This window comes from Boleophthalmus pectinirostris, unplaced genomic scaffold (genome assembly GCF_026225935.1).
Source record: "Boleophthalmus pectinirostris isolate CB_2022bp ecotype Guang Dong unplaced genomic scaffold, ASM2622593v1 HiC_scaffold_6, whole genome shotgun sequence".
Classification (NCBI taxonomy): domain Eukaryota; kingdom Metazoa; phylum Chordata; class Actinopteri; order Gobiiformes; family Gobiidae; genus Boleophthalmus; species Boleophthalmus pectinirostris.
This window is the reverse complement of record NW_026571447.1, coordinates 27,796,651-27,819,593: the sequence shown is the minus strand read 5'-3', so window position 1 is coordinate 27,819,593 and position 22,943 is coordinate 27,796,651. Positions and strand designations below refer to the sequence as shown.

Here is a 22,943-nt window from a genome sequence, read left to right as displayed (position 1 = left end):
AATTCTAAATGATCAATTATTGTATAGTCAACTACTCATGCCTAAGGTCAACTACTTAAAATAATCACGAAACCCGACATAAACTCCACCTTCACACCTTAATACAGCTGAAGTTGATACTCACACTCTGGTCATCGTCCTCACTCTTCATGTGGTTTGCGATGAAGCGGACCCCCTCCACGGCCTCCTCGAAGCCGGGACATGCTTGAGCCAGCAGGGCCTGGGTGAGCGCTGGACCCCCTGCCGCCTGCTTACCCCGTGGCACATTCCCCGCGCCCGCTTCTCGGCCCTCTCTCACTCTGTTCAATCCATCCATGGACCCTCCTGCCCCTCCCAGCTCCCCTCCAAACTGTTTCACTGTGGCCCGGTTCACGTAGCACGTACACGGGTCACTGTCCTCCTTTCCGAAGACTCCTGTGGAAGTGGCGCCTCCGTTCCCACCCGTGTTGGCCATTCCGAGGCCGACCATGAGCCCGCCGACCTCCCCTCCTCGCCCCCCCTCCTTCTGCTCCTGGGCTCTCCGTCTCTGGCGCAGCCGCTGCCGTTCACAGTTGTTCCGAGGCTGGCGCATGAAGAGCAGAGCCGGGAGCTTGTTTAGGAAGACCAGCTTAACCCAGGGGGGCATGGTGTGTGTGGTGGGTGAGCGGTGATGCACGTTTAGCACACAAACACTCGTAACTATGGAGAACGTGACTAGAACCATCGTGAACATCAAGTACTTCCCAACCAACGGGACATCCAGAGAGGTGGGTGGGACTATTTTGGAGATCAGTAAAAGGAACACAGTGAGGGCGAGGAGCACGGAGATACATAAAGTCATTTTTTCGCCACAGTCCGAAGGTAAGTAGAAGACGAGGATCGCCAAGGAAGTGATAAGCACACACGGGATAATCAAGTTGATTGTGTAAAAAAGTGGTTTCCGTCTGATAATAAAGTCATAGGTGATGTCTACGTAGGTGGGATCGGCCGGATTTTCGTTCCTTCGTCCTGGGAGCGCAATAATGTCCCACTCCCCGCTGGGCGTAAAGTCATCCATGCTCGCCACGTCCGCCCGTAACACCAGGTCGATCTCGGTGCGGTCGTACGTCCAGGATCGAAAACGCAGCGTGCAGTTCTGCTGGTCGAACGGGAAGTGTTTGACCTCAATCTTACAGGCGGATTTGTAGATCGCCGGGGGCAACCAGAAAATACTGCCATCATAGGAGACCACAGCATTGGAGTAGAATGAGACTTCGTAAACTCCATCAGCGCTGCAAGAGAAAAGGACATGTGTAAATAATGTGCATATTATATTTCCAAATTATAATGAGAAAATAGTCCCTCAACATGCGACAATTCATGCGATGCAAGGTTAGTTTTATTTCAAACATTATTCTATCAACACAGACCTTTACATCGACAGTCTGGAGTAATAAGTGTTTTGCTTCGGGTGTTTTGTGAAGTGGGTAAGACTGTTTTTAGTGGCAGGATAACTATGGCCATTGACATGCACTAGCCTAGCATCAGCGACCTCTGCAAATACAAGGACTGGATGGAATATTTTATAAAATGTCTCCACAAGTCTCCAACACTCTGGTAAACTAGGAAATGAGGTCCTATGTCCAAAATTCCAGGCTGTCCGTTTAAAATCCATTATAGGGACATTTCATGACTTTTTTTCTTTTGTCTCTGGATATGTTGTTTTACCTGAAATGTTGCACATAAAACTTAGCTTCTCCATAGAAACAAGCAGGTATTCTTTGACAATAAAAACGCCTGTAACAAAATAAATGAAGGTACGTTTATACCATATTGTGGAACATTACAGGCAAAGCAATGACTGACATTTTCAAACTTTCAAAAAGCACCTATCCAAACATATGATCCACAAATGTTGAAACTTATTATTATTTGTTAGGGACTGGATCTGCAGTCTGTGTGCCAGTTTTGTTTCATGTGGATCGGACCAATAATTATAAATATTATTAACCATAAACTGAGTCAAGAAATCTGCAATCTAACAGTTAAACAGTAAATTTTACCCGAGAATATGAACATTTCCTCCGGCTTTTTATGTTAAAGTGTTACAATGCCACATGAGCCTACCCTAACCTAGCCATGTTCAATCATGCAGACTTTTTGCAGTGCACTGTCAAACATTTGTAAACTACACCAGATTTAGTCCACCAGTTCACTGTCTGTTTGCCCAGAGCTTCATAAATATGGAGCATAACTCGTCTTATTATACAACAAGGCTCCAGGACACACAAACACACTGTGCCGTTAAAAGGATGCTGCTCCCCAGAGAAAGCACATATGTCTCAGGCCCATATAAAACACTGCCTCTGGGCCAGGGCGAATGCAGCGAGGCAATGTGCGCTTGGCCAGCCAAAAGACTTTATCATTTGGAATAACGGAGAAAATCTGTTGCTTTAAGAGGCTAAGGGTATGTGTGGGCATGCAGAAATCTGGCATATGTATTACAACTGAAGACAGACCGATCTGGGGTTTTTTCGTTGCCAGTGTCATATTATGTCATGTCATGTTGTTTATAATCCAGAGCAACCAAGAGACGACACACACTACTGATATCTTGAGGCTGATGAGTAGGGCCAATTATTTCCCCCAAATTATATTAATTAGAGTTTAGTACATCCACTCACCCACACACTCATCCACAAACCAGTTTTACTACAACTCTATTAGACAGCATTGCAGTCACTTTTCCCTCTTCATAACTCAGTGCTCACATAACACATAATGCATATTCTTTAAGCAGCATGTTGGTTCACACAAAATATCAGCTTCTGGTGAATATCCCACCCTTAACTGGGATAAACACTCTACCCCCTCTCCTGTATGCCAGCATGAAATATATTTTTGTAATGATAATAAAAACAAAATTCAATGACATTCAGAGACAAACATTGACAAACAGCATCAAAATGAGTGCCCTCGGTCTGTTAATCAAATGGAAGAAATACTGTGCTGTTGAATAATAAATATTTTAAGCTGAAGGTTTGTACAGAGCTACATTCATGCCTTACTCCCTACAACAGGGGTCGGCCGTATAACAAAATCGCATGACCTTGACAACGCAGATTATATTCTTTGAAAACCGACGCACTTTCTTTACATATCAGACAAATTGCACGGTCGTCCACTGTTCGACAGAGAATCCAGAGTTTTCGTACTTTAACGCGAGTCATTTTGCTGTCCTTAACTGCACTACAGAACTGTGGGTTCGTTGACTGTCACTGTTTGATCTCGAGCTTGTCAGGTGACGAAAATTTGATGGCATCATCTGTGCACTGTTTTTCTTATAACCTCTTATATAATGCTGATAGTTTTATTACTTATTTCTATTCTATTAAATTTTTACTTGTACATATACGTTTATATAATTATGCCTTATTTGACATCTGTCACTTGCTATTGTTGCTACTTATTTAGAATGTATTATTACCATTTATATTTTTTCTCTCTGTTATTATAATATATTGTGATATGCAAGCTACTGTGTCCAAGTAATTTCCCTTGTGGATCGATGAAGTTTGTCTGAGTCTGTTCATTCTGAGACATTTATACAAACAAAGCAACACCTCTCAAACAAGGTCAGTTTGTATAGCTGAAATTATTGAAAAGTAATGAGGACATCAATGCTTTAAAGGTCCTGTGTTACACAAAATAGACTCTTGTGAGCTATAAGGCATGTTAGAACCTCATAAAAACAATACCTGGAGTTGTGTTTTGAGGGTCTATTCACGTCACAAACCAGGAAGACGTTTGGAAACACGCGATGACAACTTCCGGTGTAGTTCCCGACATTAGGCTCGCCGACTAACTGTGATAAAACCCATTGACGTAAATGTGATCAGTGGTAAAATGAAGACTGCATAAGTGTGTGCTGTTTGGAATCATCTTGGATTTGGCATCGTCATCTCTTCTAATCACATGTACCCAGTGCGCTCGGAGTTGTGTGTCAGTGGGGAAATGATGAAAACTGAGGTATGGTTGTAACTGTTGATGAGTCGATCATAACGGAACGCTACAATGACATGGAGATGAAGAAAACTGGGCCATTTTTTTTTCCTAGATTTTGTCAGACTTACAACCACAAAGAGAGCCTGCTCATCGCATGTTTCCAAATGTCTTCCTGGTTTGTGACGCAAGCGTGAATAGAGCCCATCCATTTACACATGTTATGTAATCCTGCATTATTAGTCTATCTACAACTCCAAACCTCAAAACGATCTGTTCCACCTTATGCTGTCATGAAGTGGTAGCAATTCCAGGGCTGAAATTGACCAAATGATTCTAGTGGAGGTGTATGGAGTTTAAAAACACGCCTAAATATGCAGGGTTTGTGTGTTAAATGTGTGAATAAAACAAAACACAACTCCAGTTATGTTTGTGATGAGGAAACAACATTATATCATAGAGCAGAAAACAAAGAAAAGTGTAATCTCGTCCTCTTAGCAGTTTTATTTTGAGTTCTCTGCCTGGTTTGTGCTGGCGTGGATAACTGGGCCTCGACACAGGGGACACAGTGACCTGGCTATGGCCCTAAAAGGATCATTTAATCCTGGGTGAGAGGGTCAGAGATCAGAGCTGCTCCGGAGCAGGAAGAGAAAGAGGAGAAGGCCAGACAGATCACTGCTCTCTGATTTACATAAACCAGCCTGACACACAGTTTCCATTCTCACATCTCACCAAGCACACATTTTTAGGTTATTTCAACTCTAAATTAGTCTACAGAGAAGAATCAAGAGTATTTTTAGTACATAATTGTTTTTTGTGCTTTTGTACAGTTTATTTGAGCCTTCACACTTACTCACAAAATAAAAAGCTGCGCCGTATTGTTAAAAGAAATACTTAACTTCTCCCATTCATTGTACAAGCAGGAAAAGTCTGTTGAGCATTTCAGATTGTATTTCCTAAAATGGGAGTTAACACTGAGCTGAGGACTGACATTTTATTTTTAAATCCTGTAAAAAATCTGTATTTAATGTCTTTTATATAAATAATACATAATACAAAATGTTTTTCTGTTTCAAATTAAGTGTCAATAATGGAAAAAATGGATAACAGCTGGTTCCTGTTTCAGCAGACTTTTTTACCTCATATGGACAGAACCAGGACTAAAACAGGACTACACCAGGACTAAACCAGGACTGAGTGTCGGGACGGGCCCAGAGATGAGCTCATGTAGTTGTGTGATCGGGACTGAGACCAGGACCACACCGGGACCGTACTGGGACTGAGATCGGGACCAAATCAGGACTGAGCCCAGGACCAGACTGAGACCAGGACCAGGACTGAGACCAGAACAGACCGAGACCAGACTGAGACTGAGACTGAGACCAGGACTGAGACCAGAACCAGACCAGGACTGAGACTGAGACCATGACTGATGGTTTAGTCCTGGTTTAGTACTGGTTTAGTCCTGGTTTAGTACTGGTTCAGCCCTAGTTCAGTCCTGGTTCAGTCCTGGTTTAGACCAGGTTTAGACCTGGTTTAGTCCTGGTGTGGTCCTGTTTTAGTCTTGGGATCAGTCCTGGTTCAGTTCTCTAAATTAGTGTAGAGAAAATGATCAAGAGTATTTTTAGTCCATAATAGATTTTTGTGTTTTTGTGTGGTTTATTTGAGCCTTCACACTTACTCACAAAATAAAAAGCTGCACTGTATTGTTAAACCAAATACTTAGCTTCTCTTATTCATTGTATTTAATGTCTTTTATATAAATAATAGGCAATACTAAATGTTCTTCTGCTTCAAATTAAGTGTTATCTATTTTACAGTTTAAATGAGTGATTCCTGATTATCTCTTATATTAAGCAACATAAATTAAAAGTGTGTTTTGTTTGAATTAAATTAAAAACCTTTTAAATTGTAAATGTTTATGCTTATTTAAATTCAAATCTGGATTATGCTTAAACCCATCCAGTAAACAGTTCACATTTTGGCACAGTACAGTACACGTTTAGGATTCAGGTGCATTCCAGACAGGAGCCCTGCGAGCGGAGCACAGGTGGGACTCACTTGTTGTACAGAACCACGTCCGGGAGCCAGATGTGTTTGGAGGGAAGTCGGACCTTCAGCATCCCGTCAAACTCCTCTGGAACCCAGGTCAGCCGATAGTCCTGCCACTCCTGTCAAAGAGGAAAAAGTGGCTCAGTTCTTTTCACTGTCACAAGTAACAATGAAATTACATTAGAGCATCAATCGATCAGTGTGACTATGATGGTAGTGATTTTTCTCACTACATCAAACAAAGGAACTATAAGTGATATGAAGATCATGTAGGTGAAAGAGGTCTTTGTTTAATGTCTCTGGGTAAGTAAAACGGACATGTGTAAAGTAACAAAATCAGGACTAAAGTCAACAGACACCTGAGTATTAAAATCCGTGTATCATTTGTTTTCAAAATAAAACCAAAAAAAAAAAAAAAAAACCACAACTATTTTCTATATATTATTCTTAGTCTCCTGCGATGCCGGACTGAACCAGGACTAAAACAGGACTACACCAGGACTAAACCAGGACTGAGTGTTGGGATGGGCCTGGAGGTGTGCCCGTGTAGACCGTGGGTGATCAGGACTGAAACCAGGACCAGACCGGGACCAGACTGGGACTGAGACTGGGACCAGACCAAGACCAGGACCAAGACTGAGACTGGGACCAGACCGGGACTGAAACCAGGACCAGAACGGGACTGAGACTGGAACTGAGACAAGGACTGACCGGTTTAGTCCTGGTTTAGTCATGGTTGAGTTATGGTTTAGACCTGGTTTAGTCCTAGTTCAATCCCAGTTCAGTACAGGTTTAGTCCTGGTCTGATTCCAATCTCAGTCCCGGTCTCAGTCCTGGTCCTGGTCCCGGTCTGGTCCTGGTCTCAGTCCTGATTATCCAGTGGTCTACGGGGGCTCACCTCCGGGCCCGTCCGGACACTCAGCCCTTGTTTAGTCCTGGTTCAGTCCTGGTTCAGTCCTCATGTGGAGCAAAAGTCCAGCATCGCAGTTTAAGTCACGGAAATGGGAAACGGCCTTTATCTGTTTTTTCCATTATTAATTTAAACACAAAATCATAAAATAAAAGAACAAATCGTTATCCGTTTTTTTCATTTTGGTTTTGGAGACAAATAATGAAGAAAATAATTGTTTTTTTCGTTTTCTTATTTATTTTATTTTTATTTTTTTAAACGAATAAACGAATGATACACAGATTTATTTGCCCCAGTTTATCAGCCCTACAGATTTCCATTGGTTATAGGGACTACAGCTGCAACAGAAAACAAGTAATTGACAGCCTTGTAAAGTCAGCAAATTCTAGTTAGTCTAAAAATACTTTCTTTTGGTAATGATTGATTAATATTACTTTTTGACATAACTGTAAAAAAATTAAAAATAATAATAAATCACTCAACAGAAAAGACATTCAACTGTGGTGTTAGTTATTTTGTTTTATTTATTTTTTTCCTGTGTACGCTCAGCAATGAATAACCTATTGGCAATCTGTATCGTAACGGATATCATTGCCAATATTGAAAAATTCACTGGATCAGATATTGGCTTCCAAATATCAGTAATTAAATTGATGTAATAAGAACATTAACTGGTCGTAGTTGGCCCAGAAAGCCTCATAATGTTTGAACTTGTATGTATACGAGTTGTTCTGTAGTTACTTCAGAGATAAATAACAGCTACATTTGGATCAGTTTTGTCCTTTTTTGTTTTTGTTAAAAGGAAATAAAGGCTGTTTTAAGTCTCTGGATTGGTATGGGTTCATATCAGGCATCAAAATTTGCATTAAATCAGAAAAATCGTGGTGCATCCCTAAATTTTCCAAAGCATCTTCACGTCTGTTCTACTTCCGTCAAAATACAGACTCTATAGAATAGTTTGGCGTCGCATGAGCACAGCATATTTTTGATCTGTGCTTTTAAAAAAAAAATCCATTCTCTCTTTTAAGCTGAACAAAGACACCCGAGGACTCATCTGCACCCTGACCCCGAATGTGTTTCTAAATATATGCACCAATCACACTGATGAAATCTACTACAGAGTCACCATCCTAGTGTTTCTTACCCAGATACAGTCTTTGGACGACCTTTACAGACACTCCGATTATCATTAATACTACAGACAAGCCTGAATTTGCATGTTGTGTGGGGAGGTTATTACATTGACAATTGCACTATATAAACTCTCATGAGGAGTAGATGGTGCAGAACCTGGCCACCATCTGCTCCTCATGTCTCTGCACACGCGCCTCCAACATTCTGCAGGACCTCACGCAAATTACAACTTCTATCATCGTAACATCACCCTAAATTTAAATGAACCCATATTCTAACTTTAAAGGGACTATATTATGCCATTTTCTGATCTCTGTTATAATCTCTGTTCCTCATTGAAAATGGACCAGAAGTTGTGTTTTGTTTTGTTTTATTCATACATGTTTAACACCCTAACCCTGCATATATAGGCCAACTCAGTGGTCTCAGGATCAACCTTTTTCCTCCTGTGAGCTACTTTTTGTAAACGAAAATGCTAGAGAGCTACAAATTTTAGCGGTCACTAGAAATTTAGTCAATATAAGAGCCATGGCAAGTCGAAGATGAGGTGCATTTAGATGTCTATAAAACACAACCTATTGTCCAGTAATCAGTGCACAAAATTGGGCATCAAAATGACACATTTACAATAGGCTACTTGGAAGGGGGTGAAGAGCAGCTTGTAGCTCTCGAGTTACAGGTTCGAGACCCCTGGGCTAGCTCTTCTCTAAAACAGAAAACACTCTGTTTCACCTTGTGATGTCATGTGGTATTACAGGAAGTGTCCCACTATGTTTTAAAAATCTATACACTGTTTCACTAGAATCATTTGAATGATTTCAGCCCTGGAATTCCCATCTCTACTGAACTAAAGGTAAAAGGAGCAGTTAACTTAAAACCCATCACTTCATGACATCATAAGGTGGAATGGAGCATTTTGAGCTTTGGAGATGCAGACAGACTAATAAAAAAAGAGTTACTAAAACATGTGAATAAAACAAAACACAACTCCGGGTATGTTTTTAATGAGGTTACAGCATTATAACAAGGTCAAAAGAGTCAATTTTATGCATTTTTGGACCTGTTTTTCATCTAGCAAAAGATATAAAATATGCAGTGACTGTTTTTAGATAATGTCAAATTTGGCCTTTTATTGCCTTTTTGCGTAGCATTTGAACTAAGGTTGTGATATTTCAAATAATACTTTCTGTCAGTTTCGCTCACCCTTAAGTTTATCTAATATTGAAGAATTAACATAGATACCCACAACGCAAATGCCCCCCCTAAGGCTGAGTGCACAGATTTAATTTCCCACAATGCAGTGAATACTTGACCACTCCTCTTTCTCTTTCTATCTTTTTCTTCCTTTCTCCTTCTCTCCCTCTCTCCAGCACCACACTATAGGGGCGTTATCTTTATGCTAGCCCCAGTGCCGTAACCATGATGCATTGTACCTATTATAGTTAGTGTCCTTGGATCCCCCTTCGCGCACACATCCATATAGCACACGTCTATAGTCCACTGATCGGCTCTCTGTGCTGGGTTACATGTCATAAATTCAACCGAGCTCAGGTGCAAAACTGTGTGAACGTTCAATAATATACATCAACTATAAACAACCTTATCATAAATATGGTCTCCACGTTACAGCACCTGATGTCACACTGTGAGACCTTGGCCACGATTTATGTCCAAAGCAAATGCACAGCACACCTCTGATTCAGTCTAACGCGAAATGTACACAGAAAAAGCTAAAAATATATAAAGGTGTTATTATACGGTTGGTTTTAATTAGGCTTTGATGGTAGTAGTTTGTTCTAGGGCCCAGCTGTGTGTTTACTGCAGCATTCATGTAGAACAGGGTCGGGGTTTGGTCACTGGCACATAACGGAGAACTGCAAGGTGAGCTCATTGTACTCTCGCTGTATTACTGTAAATGAGATTACAGTGCATCAGAAATGTACAATACTATAAATAGAATAAAGAGGTATTAGTACTTGAAGTAGTTCATTTTTTAAAATACTAAGAACAGAATACAGAATTTCTTGAATGTTTATGATATAATATAATACTAGTGTCGTAGTGCTCAAGACCGATCTTGATCTCGAGACCTTTTTTTTACGGTCTTGGTCTCGTCTCGGACTCGACCACGTTTGGACTTGGTCTTGTTTCGGTATTGAAGGCACTTGGACTTGGACTCGAGGTCTGACATTGTTGAGTGCGATCATATTTCATTACGGCCACTGCTGTCGGCAATTAACTTCTTACCGCGACGTGGTTGAAGTTTGCCGAATAAAAGTGCACAAATGTGTCTGTATTTGTCTCGATGTGCGTTTGGTAAATGTGCAGAGGCTGGTAAATCCCACTGCAAAACCAGTAAAACCAGTAACAGAATGTAACTCTAGTTACAAATTTGGAAAAATCAGGTTTAAAAATCCCACCCACTTTCTTCACAGTTTTCTGTAAAGTGCCACTGGAAGTTATCTTGAAGAATGGGTTCTCAAACTGTGAGTGAGGATCCAATAAAGGGGTGCAGAGTGTTTAAGTCCAGTACAATTTGTTTGGCTTATTTTAAACGTAAAAAAAACATTAGTCAGATCAAATGGAGATAGATTTATAAAAACACTGCTATATATGTGCCAAAATAACTGTAAAATACAAATAAATGTAGAAAATGACAAAGATGGTCTTGATTTGGTCTCATTGGGCAATGGTCTTGGTCTTGTCTCGGTCTCGACCTTTAAAAATCTTGGTCTTGTCTTGGTCTTGACCCTCAGAAATCTTGGTCTTGTCCTGGTCTCAGGTAGCTTGATTCATCAGCTGGTTTCACTTTGTGGAAACTGTCTGACCTCGCAGTGTTAGAATTCGTTCACATGACGGTAGGTGGGTACTTTTTATATTTAACCCATCGCTGCTATTTGGTTGTGACATATGTAATGCACCAGTAACGGGGCTAACTGGTATATTAAGGTTTTCCCAAATCCCGTAGGAAGAAGGGCAATAACGTCTTCACCAAACATTCTCTTTGTTTCAACTTTAAATCCCCCAACACAGAATGTCTGGCTCTTCGCTGATTGGCTGGTGCCCGGACTCACACTTCTGGGGTTCTCACAAACCATCTAGTGTATTCCGATTCCTGACCTAGTCGCTGGAAGAGAAATGAATTTGAGCGGAAGCACTAGGTGGGACCCACCTGGCTAGATCTCAGGACCCTGTGGTCTCAGACAGGTCTTGGTCTTGATTGGTGCAGTCTTGACTACAGTACTATATAAAACTGAATGAGGGCGCAAAATCAGTGTCTGGCTATTTAAAGATGCTTTTAACTTTGCTTAAAATGTTAAACTCTCCATGGAGACAAGCAGGTGATGCTATCTAGACCAACTTGCAGGTCAGATCTGTGGACAGGCAAGCAGGCAGGTCAGCTCAAAGTAAGAAAGCATGTTTGTATGCCCTGAAACTTTCTTAAAAATAATGTTACAAAAAAGAATGTATGTTTATCAGAGGATTGGCACACCTGCCGTTGAATGCATGATAGATAGAACAATTTAAAGCCGTATTGAGCAACATTTCCCGGCAAGCAGGTGCTATAACCCCCACTAGAAAAGTTATATAGTGCACTGTTAAATTGTCAGACACTCACATTGCACTCTCATACAACTGCACTATATAAACTCTCTGGTATATTGACTTTTTATTGTCCCACAGTTTTCATTTCGCTGTTAGTTAATACTTAATATTTGCTTGGAAGTCTGTGGTGGCTGTCAAACTGAGAACAAATAGCAGTTTTATCATTATTTCCAGTGCAGTCACACACATGCACATGCTCCCATACTGTCAGTGTTATGATAAAGCACTATATAAAACTCCAGAGCCCCACTTGTCACACTGCCACTGCCTCTCTTGTGCATGTATCGCCTGACGCTTCCTTCTCTAAAGTCATGTTCATTTTCACAGCAGCCTCTCCCCATCACAGGCAGCAGGATTAGACTGAGCCAAATATAAAAGACGCATGAGTCCATTTGAGGAGTGCAGATTTACACAGGGGGTAAGGTGGCTCAGATTTAGGATGTTTGATGCAGTGGAGCGTGGAAAGCCTCTTACCTGCGTGAGCCAGACATTGGTGGTCATCACCTGCTCGCGCTCATGCTGAAAAAGAAGAAACATTTTAGGTTAGAAACAAGGATTAAATTGTTTTTATTTTTATACCTTAACAACTGATAGATAGAGGGATAATCTTTTACGCCAGCTGAACTATGAACTGTTGTGTGTTTATAAAATGTGCTAGAAGGTGGATTTGGATTTGAATGAAAATTTTTTATCTATCAGTATTAGCAGAGATAAACAGGGCTATTTCTCTAGTAAATGACCTTTATTAGACTTGTTCAGTTTTTCCCACCTGAGATGGCCACATCGGTGTATCCTTGAGGGCATACTGTGATTTGCATATTGATTTGTCATCTGTTTTTCTGTGTTGCTCAATACAAGAACAGCAAGAACAAATGTCTTCCTTTACAGCATATGGGATCAGTTTAAAAAGGACATTACACTGATTTGTGCCTACCTTTAGCAATAAGTTAAGTACTATAAAATATAACGTATGTGTGTATAATGCAAACGCAGTATTGTCAAAATGAAATCATAAAATAAACAACAACAAATTGAGAGGTGCGTGCAGTATGATTAAAAATACAAAATAATCAGACTATTTATCACATTAAGAGATTTTCTAAAACGTTATATTTGTTGTCAGTCCAAAATGCCACTCTTTAATAAAAAGTTACAACCACATTTCTGAAGATTCTCCATGGAGATAAATACATCATATGCTACATTGTGGAAGATTATAGTCAAAGTCAAAGAAGGCCAAATAGAAGTCAGTTTTGTGGAGACGAAAGCCCACTCACAGTAAGGATGCATGTTTTTCAGCACAAAAAATAAATCAAGATGAACAAGATGTTTTTAATTTAGTCAACTTGTTTGGTTAATAAGTTACATACTGTGGCTTTTGAATTATAATGTGTGGGTCTATTATAAAATGTTACTATCCACATTGGGAAATATCAGTTATCGGTCACAACAGAAAGACACACTGTATTAAGAAACATAATGGCTGAAAAACTCCATATAGCCATCTCCCTTCTCCCTGGTGCTCTTACCACACTGATGAGCTGGGCCAAGGACACCATGAGCTGCACAGTGACCAGCTCTGACCCGTTTGTGGCAGGACGGATGAGTTTGTTGTAGTGGGCGGGGTTAAGGAGGTGCTCCACTAACCGCTCCTCTGTGTCTGCCCCGAGGCCCCCTGCAACCAGAAAAACATCATCATTAGAGACAAATCCACAAGAGCTTATGTTCACATGACCAGACTCATGAACCACATTCTTATGAGTACGCTGCGCAATAAATCAAATTTGAAAAGAGATCGACATCATTTCTAATTGTCAATGATATGCACAATTCTCTGTCAGTAAAATATCGTGCTTTGAAGCAGGGTCCAGCTTTGGGAAGATTATTGTGTTAAATGGCAATGATTAATAATAATGGCTTACACTTTAATGCGCTTAACAGGTTTGTCAAAGCCTCTCAAAGCTCTACGCTCTGGTCATTATTCATTCACACCACACTCATGGTGGTAAGCTGCTATTGTAGCCCCATACTAACATAGAACTATAATAAAATCTGGAAGATGAATGAAAGATGGCGCCATATTGTTTTCAGTGGCCTGTGCTCAATGGCGCACGGGTCCAAAAAAATTTTCACTTCCGAATTTATTTCCTCAATACGGGCGAGCGCCTCCCAACTGTGTGACATCTGTAACGTGCACGGTGTGGAGCATTTGGACCAATCAGCGCTTTGAGGATAAAAAAAATAAAATAAATCATGTTGTGAACATAGAAAAGAATTCCTACAAAATTCGACTTTTGTGAAAGTTGTCGGTGCCCTGTCAGCCAAACACTGGCAGTTTAAATTCTCAAAAAATACATTGCACTCTATGGGAAAATTCTTTCTGGGCCCAAGCTCCTGCGGTCTGCAATACGGCCACTAGTCGGTCTCGAGCTGGGACCGAGGGGGGAGTGCCTTTTCCAGTTTTTATTACAGATCCATACATACTAACAGAAGCAAGGCTCCAAATCTGCACCATTTGGTCTATCCTACCACCACCAATCAATCACGCACACACCACATTTAATACTACCATGTCCTTGCCTAAGGACACAATGACTGAACTCCAACCATTGAGCCACTGTGGCCCCGATTAGCTTTACTGTTAATGCTCGAATTATCGACAAAACGCTCAATACATGAAAGCTGGAACAATATATTTTGGGGCTCAATATTTATCATATGTTCAATTTCTTTGGAAAAATAGAAAGGTGTGACTCAGTAATTTCTGTGGCTAATTATTAGTTCATTCTGTTATTTGTTGCAGCTCATGGCTTGGTATGACAGTGTCTTTTTAAAAATGGTTTACTGAGATTATTTTTGCATTATTGTTCTTGGTCCAGTTGGATAAGGTAGTTTCAATATTATCGTTTATGGCAATATTCTTCTGTAGCAATATATCGTACTTCAAAATTTGTTATGGAGACAGGCCTGGTTACCACTGCTATCCTTATGGCTTTGGTGTAACATCTCTATAGCTTTGAGTTATTTTTATTGTATTTCTCTCTCTCCTGTCTTCCACCCCCTTTCTGCCATTTCTCGTTCTAAATCTGTTGTTCTGTCACAATAACACACACATCTGCAGAGGGAGGCTTACACTGAGGGGACATACAGAGCTCCTCCTTTCGCTTAGCACCAGAGTATGAAGCATCTGCTGTTTTCCAGTGGCATATTTTCTGCTCTCACGCCTTTAGCTGAGCATAAACAGGGGCTGCTAGCTGCTAACCTGGTGCTAATGTGTTGTCATTGCTAAAGTGTGAATAACACAAAAGAAGTGTGTGCTCTTAATCATGCACTTGTGAAGATCCGAGGCTCTTAAGATCTTGGCTTTGGCAGAGAGAGTCGTTTTTGTAACATTTTTAAGGTACTAATACACATAAGTCCAATTCAGTTACATTTTGGGTTGTCGAAAATACAATATTAATCGACTCTAAAACTAGTATCGAATCTAGATACTTATTTGAGCAGGTATGGATATTAAAAAGTCACATTCACAGGACAGAAATGAACCTATGAACTATACTATGACTATTCTACTGCCTAAATAAAGAGACATTTTTATTATCATTGTGGTATCGGTATCGGAATCGGTATCACATCAATTTCTTAGTATCAAAATCAAGTTTCAGATTTCAGTATCGTGACATATACAGTAGGTCCAATGCAGGTTAGTTAAGTTTTATAGTTTTCCTTCACCCACAATTGTTGAACACGATAATGAAATTAGCATGAAAATCAAATGTTAAATCTGCAGAGTTTTATCACATGCTTGTCTCCATGGAGATGTTATTTTGTTTCTAGGAATGTTTCACAGTACAACTTTTCAACGTATCTGTCATTTGTACATCTGCGTGTTCTGTTATTGCAAATAAGTAAATAAATAAATAATAAAAAATGAAACATGAATTCTTATAGTAAGTGTCTCGCCTGTTCACAGATCTGACCTGTTATCTGGTCTGGTCACATCACCTGCTTAAATCCATGGTAAATATAAGGAATTTCTTAATTGATATTATTACATGTTGCACAGTTCACTTTTAAATAAATAAGTACACCAACAAATAAACAAATATTGTAACATGTGTATATGGTAAAGTAATATCACAATTCTTCAGACAACACAGATGACCAGTGACCTTTTAATAACACAATAAAACAGGCCACACTCTGGTACTTTCCTGAGTTGTACCCCTCTGTGTGTCCCTCTCTATCCCCTCTTCTCCTCTTGTGGCCGGGAGCTTTGGCTGTGCTCAGTGAACAGAAATAATGGTCCATGTCTCCACTGGATCGATAAAGACACTGCAGGCTCCTCTACCTCTTACTCAAACAACACGCCATTCCCAAATAGCTTTCCTCTTCCTCTTCCTCCTCCTCTCCCATCTCTCTGGGCTCTTTTCCCCTGTCATTCTTCCAACATACAATCCAGTGTTTCCCATTGAGACTATGGTGTTCCCAATCTAACGAACATTAATTATAAAACTATTACATATAGGCAATAAGTGGCATTTAGAATAAAATGTATTTGCGTTAAACAGTATGTTCCAGATTCATCTGATTTCATGCATTCACTCACACTCTCATATTATGGGTGAAGTGTCTTGCCTAAGGACACATCATTAGTTTTTGACCCTGGCACCCCACTGTGACACCCGATATTCCCAGTGGTCTCCCATCCAAGTACTAACCAGGCCCAACCCGGCTTATCTTCTGAGGTCCGACAAGATCAAGCTTTGACGAGGATATACTTAAACACCAGAAATTGTATGAAAGAAAATAATTACGATTAAAATTATTTGTGCCTCTATCTACGGGATCTATGGGAAACACTGGCCCAATCTCCATCATCGTCCAGCCACTACCCATAATTCCTAGCTTCATTGTTGCTCTCTTGTAGCTGTCCTGTTATCTCCATCTTGTGCACGCTGAAAGCCACTCTCCTTTTATTGGCCTGTCCCTCACTAATCCGCCGTCATCAATAGCCCTGCTGTCAGCACGTGTGTACCTCGGCCCTGCTTTATGGTCTATTTATTGGGGCGCGTGAGTGAAATAAGCGTCACTGTCTGAGGCCGGAGCCATATGAGTAATGTATATTATTCCCACAAGCTCCAGGCAATAACACATGCCGATGAGACTGGGCTAATACAGCTGGTTTAAACATGATGAAGCATAAAATCTTCACATTTTCAGACCGCACTGCCCATAATGTTAACACCAATTACATAAACTGCAGACTAAATGACAACCTGGAGGTCAGCCTAAAAACAGACAGAATTTACAACCACATAATACATTTTGATGTGTGATACTGCAGAAAATATAGACGATAAATGATAATATTGAAACCACTTACATAATACATTTGAAGCAGGTTTATCAAAAATAAAACAACAAATAGAAGATTGACTAACTTAAAGCTACTATCCATGCTTATTTGGTTTATTTTCCACTAGATGGCAGCCTAATTCATCAGCCAGTTTCACTTCGTGGAAACCGTCTGACCTCACAACATTAGGATTTGTTCGCTCGATGGTAGGCGGGTACGTTTTTTATTTAACCAATCGCTGCTATTTGGTTGTGATGTATGTAATGCATCAAATCCTGTAGGAAGAAGGGCAATAATGGCTTTCGCTTTGATTAAATTCACCAAACATTCCCTTTGTTCCGGCTTTAAATCCTCGATCTTGGGAATCATTGCCAACACAGAATGTATGGCTTCGTCTACATCCATCTTGACCGCTTTGTTTACTGTTGTGCTGTACCACAAAAGGGTCCCAGACAGACGCTTGAGTTTGACGTCATGGCTTCACTTCACTGATTGGCCAGTGCACGGTCTACAACTTTCGGGGTTCTTGCAAACCTTCTAGTGTATTCCAATTCCTGACCTAGTCGCTCAAGAGAAATTAAATCGAGCGGAGGCACTAGGTGGCCCCCTCTCCTCTCACCTGTGCTCTCTGGTCTTCTCCTGTCAGGTCAAAATTAGCACACTATCAGGCAGAAGTAATGTGGATAGCATCTAGTGGTAAAGTGTGAGAACACAACAGGACTGAGTAGGCCAATCTAATTACTGCTGGTAGCATTAAGTTAGTATGTAAAATGAGTCACAGAAGTTTTATTTATTCAACTCTCCACATCTCAAATCTTATCATGACACCGAATAAAATAACAAAAAGTCCCTCACTAAGAAAAAGTACCCTTGATAATACTGACCCACAGGAAGTACTGCTCTATCTATCACATATTAAACAAGATACACTCATCTAGTATTTACTGATAGGCCTATAACCACTCTTCTTTATCTGCATTAAATATGTTTAAGCAAATCATTCAAGTAAAGCACCACCAGTAAGTGTATAAGCAGGTGTAGTTTAGTGTTGAAAGACAAGCAGGTGTAATTGAGATCTTTAGTTCGAGGCTACACTGAGTCACTCGTTGAAGTAAAAGATAAATGAACCACTTCAGACGCTGTTAAGAGTTTGTAAGTACCAACTGATAATTACGAATTCTTTCTTTTTACTTACATGTATTGAAAATCTATAGATTTTGAGTGGGCAAATTGTATAAGTCAGTGTCCTTTAACTCTTTATCTCCTTTACCACACTCACCAGTTTTATTCTGGTCCACCCAATCAAACCTACTAAAGTATTCTGTTTATCCATCTTTATATTTGCAGGGTGTACTAATCTACCCAACAACACGCCTGCTCCCTAACCTACAGTCCAACTCTGTCTGCTCATTATATACTCAGAATCAACCTTAATAAAATTGTGACATCAGGCAATGAAAACAAATGACTAGGGTTGTGCAATTTATACAATTTTAATCAAATTGATGAATAGGTTCAAATGGTCAATAATCAGCTTGGGGCTTTTTACTTAATCGAGAGGTCCATTGCCAACCCTCTGGCAGTAAAAGCTTGTGGTTTGGAGCAAATTTGAAGGAAGAAATTAGAATATTTTTCTTTTAAATTACATTTTCTTCTATTGCTTGCATTAGTGAAATTAAGATTGAAAGCCTATTTGTTTTGTTATTTAAAAGAAGAAGATTTAAGAAGAAGGTTTAAATTGAATAAAAAATCATAATAGATCAAAACAAGAGAAAAAATGCTGATTATTTTTCATCATATTGTAATGACTTCTGGTAACTTGGCACAATACAAGATCCAGTTTAGACTTATTCAAGTTTGCATGTGTGTTCTGTCTCGTGACCTCTGTGATCAAGGTAACTTGATGTATACCAGCTCGCTAAATCATGTAAAAGCAATGGTCATTAGATCTATGTGTGGAATAGACACTGCCTTTCAGAAACCACCTTCTTCACAGCCAAGAAACACACATGTGTGAATGAACAAAAGCAAGCCAAATCAATCCAATTAAGACTATTAGACAATGTAAGGTTTCAAATAGGATTTCTGCTTTCCAGTGCTTTGCCGAATAAGCTTTTTGGAGCCATTTGAAGGGCTTTTATACTGAAATATTCTTAAATCAATAATGGAGGAATGCATGCATCGACTAGCAACACCCAATTGGCTCTGTAGTGGTGGTAGAAGCAGATATTATTATTGATCCTCTACCCAATGTAAGATTATAGTGCTCTGAAAACACAGCCTCCCCTCTATAGACTGACTGAGAGCTTTGATGTGGCCGCTTCACAAAGCCATCACATAAAAGAACTGAATGGTGTATTATGCCGTGCAAACACTCAAACGTGATCGTGAGTCCAGATGTTCAGGTGGGGGACAGAAGGCAGTATTGTGCATTGTTCGTGTAAGAAAGAAAGAGGAAACATTATGATGATTATGATGATGATGATCACTGGTTCTTTTCTGATAAATAACAGTTTAAACATGTATTTCTTATACTGATTCTTGGTTATTACTAAGGCTGTAACAATAACTGAAATATCGTGATATCGTATCATCAAAGTTCTCACAATAATATTGAGGACTATCACAATATATCGAATTGCAAGTCTCTTTGCTTAAATTAAAAGAGTTATGGTGCAGCAATAGCTAAAAAAAAGACAGAAAGTCTACATAGACCATGATCCTTTGCTCCATTTCAGAGTAGACTACATCAAGAAATAACAGTTCTAAGCACTTTTAAGTGTGTTCTTTGGATTAAGTTTTGTCAAGGCATTTTAAGAGGAAAAAGTAGCATATTAACAGTTTTGTTTGCCTCCACAAAATATCGCAATAAATATCGTACAGTGAGATGTATATCGTGAAAATAGAGAGATTTGGATATTGTTACATCCATAGTCGTGAGCCTCCCCACCATATCGTGAGCTTTCCCACAATATCGCAATAAATATCGTACCATGAGGCTCATATCATGATGATATCGTATGGTGAGACTTGGGTATTATTACACCCCTTGTTATTACGCACAATTCAGCCTTGTGAGCTTTAAGCCATGTTAGAATGTTGTAACTTGTAACTCATCAAAAATATTCCTGGAGTTGTGCAAAAATATAGGGGGCAGGAGTGCTACTTGGATGTGTAGTGATGGTGCAAAATTGTCCTTTTGGTGCTCTTCTTCATTATAGGGACCCAAGGCTGACACACCCAAAAAGTTCAAAATAAATAAAAGCTTTTAACACTACATGGCAGATAAAGTTAGAATCATGTTAGTGTGTTTTGGCCCTTCCACCTTCATCAGGAAAACCGGGCATTGTGTTTTAATTGATTCACACATGTTTGTTTGGGAACTCCTGGTTTAATTTGTCTGTCTACATCTCCAAAGCTCAGACTCTGTGATGAAGTGGTAGTTAATAGCTACCTTTTACTGTTTGTTTAGTAGATATTAGCAATTCCAAGGTTGAAATCATGAAATGAAGGTGTATGTGAAACACAACACCAGGTACTTTTTTGATCAGGAAAAAACAATCAGTTCTACAATACTTTAAGAAGATGTGAGACTGGGCACTGGTGAACCTCCCCAAGTTCAGACAAGTGAATTAGCCAATCAGGGACATGCATGGTCCATACATCAAAATAATATGGCTGCTTACAGGGAAAGAAGTAAGGAAAAAATATTACAAAACTGAAAAACATTGTGGATTTACCCAATGCACTACTGTTGAAGTGAGAGAATTTTGATAAATGACAGGTGACCAATGAGCTGTTTTATTTCACATGCATCACTGAAAAACAAAATATCATTGATCATGTTTGACTTTGGCACAAGGAGCGATGGATGGCACGGGGACCAGCCTGAGATCTCTCTGTATAAACTAATACAGAGAGATAAAAGTCTGGATTTGATGTATGATGTTATGACAAGCTCTTTCTTACAGCAAGAAAGTTATGGTTCAGTGCTCCAGCCGCCACAGGTTAAACTGCTGACTCTAAATAGCTCCTTGTGAGTAAATGAGAAAGTGAATGATTATCTAAATTTGTCTTGCTAGTCCACAGTCCAGGTTGTGCCAAGAGGGATATGCTTCGCTACTCGTGGCACAAAAAGCAAATGGGATGATTTAAATAAGCCATTTAGCTGCACATATTACATCACTGTTAGTATAATTGCTCGTGTTTAACAAAATAATGTGCTTCCTTATAATTATTTCATTTATAAAAGTTGGAAAAGTAGGTTGGTACATTTCACTTGATGTTATTGTAAAACCTTTGCAACATCCTGAATCATGGCCTTCAAATCCAAGGGTGTAGGTTTGCATAGGGACAGTGGGGACAAGTCACAACCAATATTTGGGGAAGACAAAATAGACCCTACCAATATCTGCCAACGAAAATATAAATTTATTCCAATATTTTTCTGAACTCAGTAGTATTAATTTAACACGTTTTAGTTCACATTTTGTTTATTAGATGTTTTGAGATGTATTCAGTGATATGATGACAGGGTTACTCCTGCCGCTTTTTCATTGGCTGCAACAGAGTGATGTCATTAGTGCTGCCAGGAGCCTAATCTGGGGAAGCGGCAGGACAGGGTCGCACCTGAAGATGGTGGCTTGAGCAGGTGTGAGTTAAGATGCCACACACCAAACTTTGAAAAACTTTTCAAAAGGAACTTACTTGGTTTCATCTTGAATTAAACTTGCCTTATAATGAGTCGCCGCGGAAAAAGAGCGAATATCACCACAACTGCACCTCCCAAACAGAGCCCTACTCGTGCACTGTTAGCAGTCGGACTCTATTGACAATATTCCATGGAAAAATGTACGGACATGACCTCACAAATATCTAATCACCAACAAGCAAAGGGAAACTACAAACTTCTACATCACTGTTATCCACTAAAAGAATCATCTTGGGAGGCCAATGGACACAAACTGTACATTTTGCGAACTGAAAAATGAAACCACCTCTCACTTATTTTGGACCTGCCCAGGCTCTGTGTGTTTTTGGAAAGAATTCATAAAACATATGGCATTCCACTGATTAATAATACTGGAAGCTATTTTATTTTACTTTGACAAAAAATAATCTAATTGAAAGTATAATTGACCAAGCAGGAAAATCTGGATCACGTTTCCCAGATGACCCAGCCCTATGTAACTCTTTGTGAGAAATACTGGCAGTGAAGTAGAGAGCTGGAGCGGTCATTACCCTGCAGTATAGATGTGCTGTCCGCTTATATGTTTTACAGCTCCAAGGTCATGTCAGACTGTATGGCTTCTATTGCTGCATAACTCACCAGTGGCAATAATACTTAATACAATCCATTTAAACTGCATTATCAAGTCATCATAGTGATTATTTTACCATGACAGAGCTCTCATCAGCTCTTATGGATCTGCTCATGTATAAGGCTATGGGTCTGTAAAGGACCACTACCTGCTTGTCTCTAGCTAGAGGTCATTGCTTTGCCTAGAATGTCCCACAGTGAAGCATTAAAATGACCTATCTCTTATCTATCACGCTATGCCACGAAGATCTGTGGAGAGGTGATGCCACTTTTAGGCTGAATCCCATTGCACCCATTTCACCCCTTGGCCATACCACTTTGTACTCCGTTTTGTGCATTCACGTGTAGGGGTGTTCTAGTTACCGTTAGGGCAGAGGGGTAGGGGAAAGTGGTTGGGCAATATACCCCTCCAAACGAAGATTTTTCAGAAGCACAATCCAAACGAAGGGGTATGAGCGATTTCCTAGAATGCCTTGCGAAGTTCACAAATTGTAGACGGCATGTTGGATTTCTGGCAAAAGCTCGTCATGTGTGCTTACGTAAAAGACGGCGGAGACTACTGATGACATATGTGATTGTTGAAAGGTTGTCCCAATTTGTAG

The 22,943-nt window shown here is 39.8% G+C and overlaps 1 protein-coding gene across 1 annotated transcript in view; it reads right to left on the bottom strand.

Annotated features, from left to right (window-relative positions):
* The window catches only part of chrnb2 (cholinergic receptor, nicotinic, beta 2), a 31,527-nt gene that overhangs the window by 1,833 nt on the left and 6,751 nt on the right, over positions 1-22,943 (bottom strand). Inside the window, exons 2-5 of the mRNA XM_020927938.2 lie at positions 13,192-13,337; positions 12,137-12,181; positions 6,022-6,131; positions 125-1,250 (exon numbers count right to left, since the gene is read on the bottom strand). Coding sequence (XP_020783597.1) covers positions 125-1,250; positions 6,022-6,131; positions 12,137-12,181; positions 13,192-13,221 — 1,311 coding nt within the window. The 5' untranslated portion in view covers positions 13,222-13,337. The remainder of the gene's footprint in view (positions 1-124; positions 1,251-6,021; positions 6,132-12,136; positions 12,182-13,191; positions 13,338-22,943) is intronic.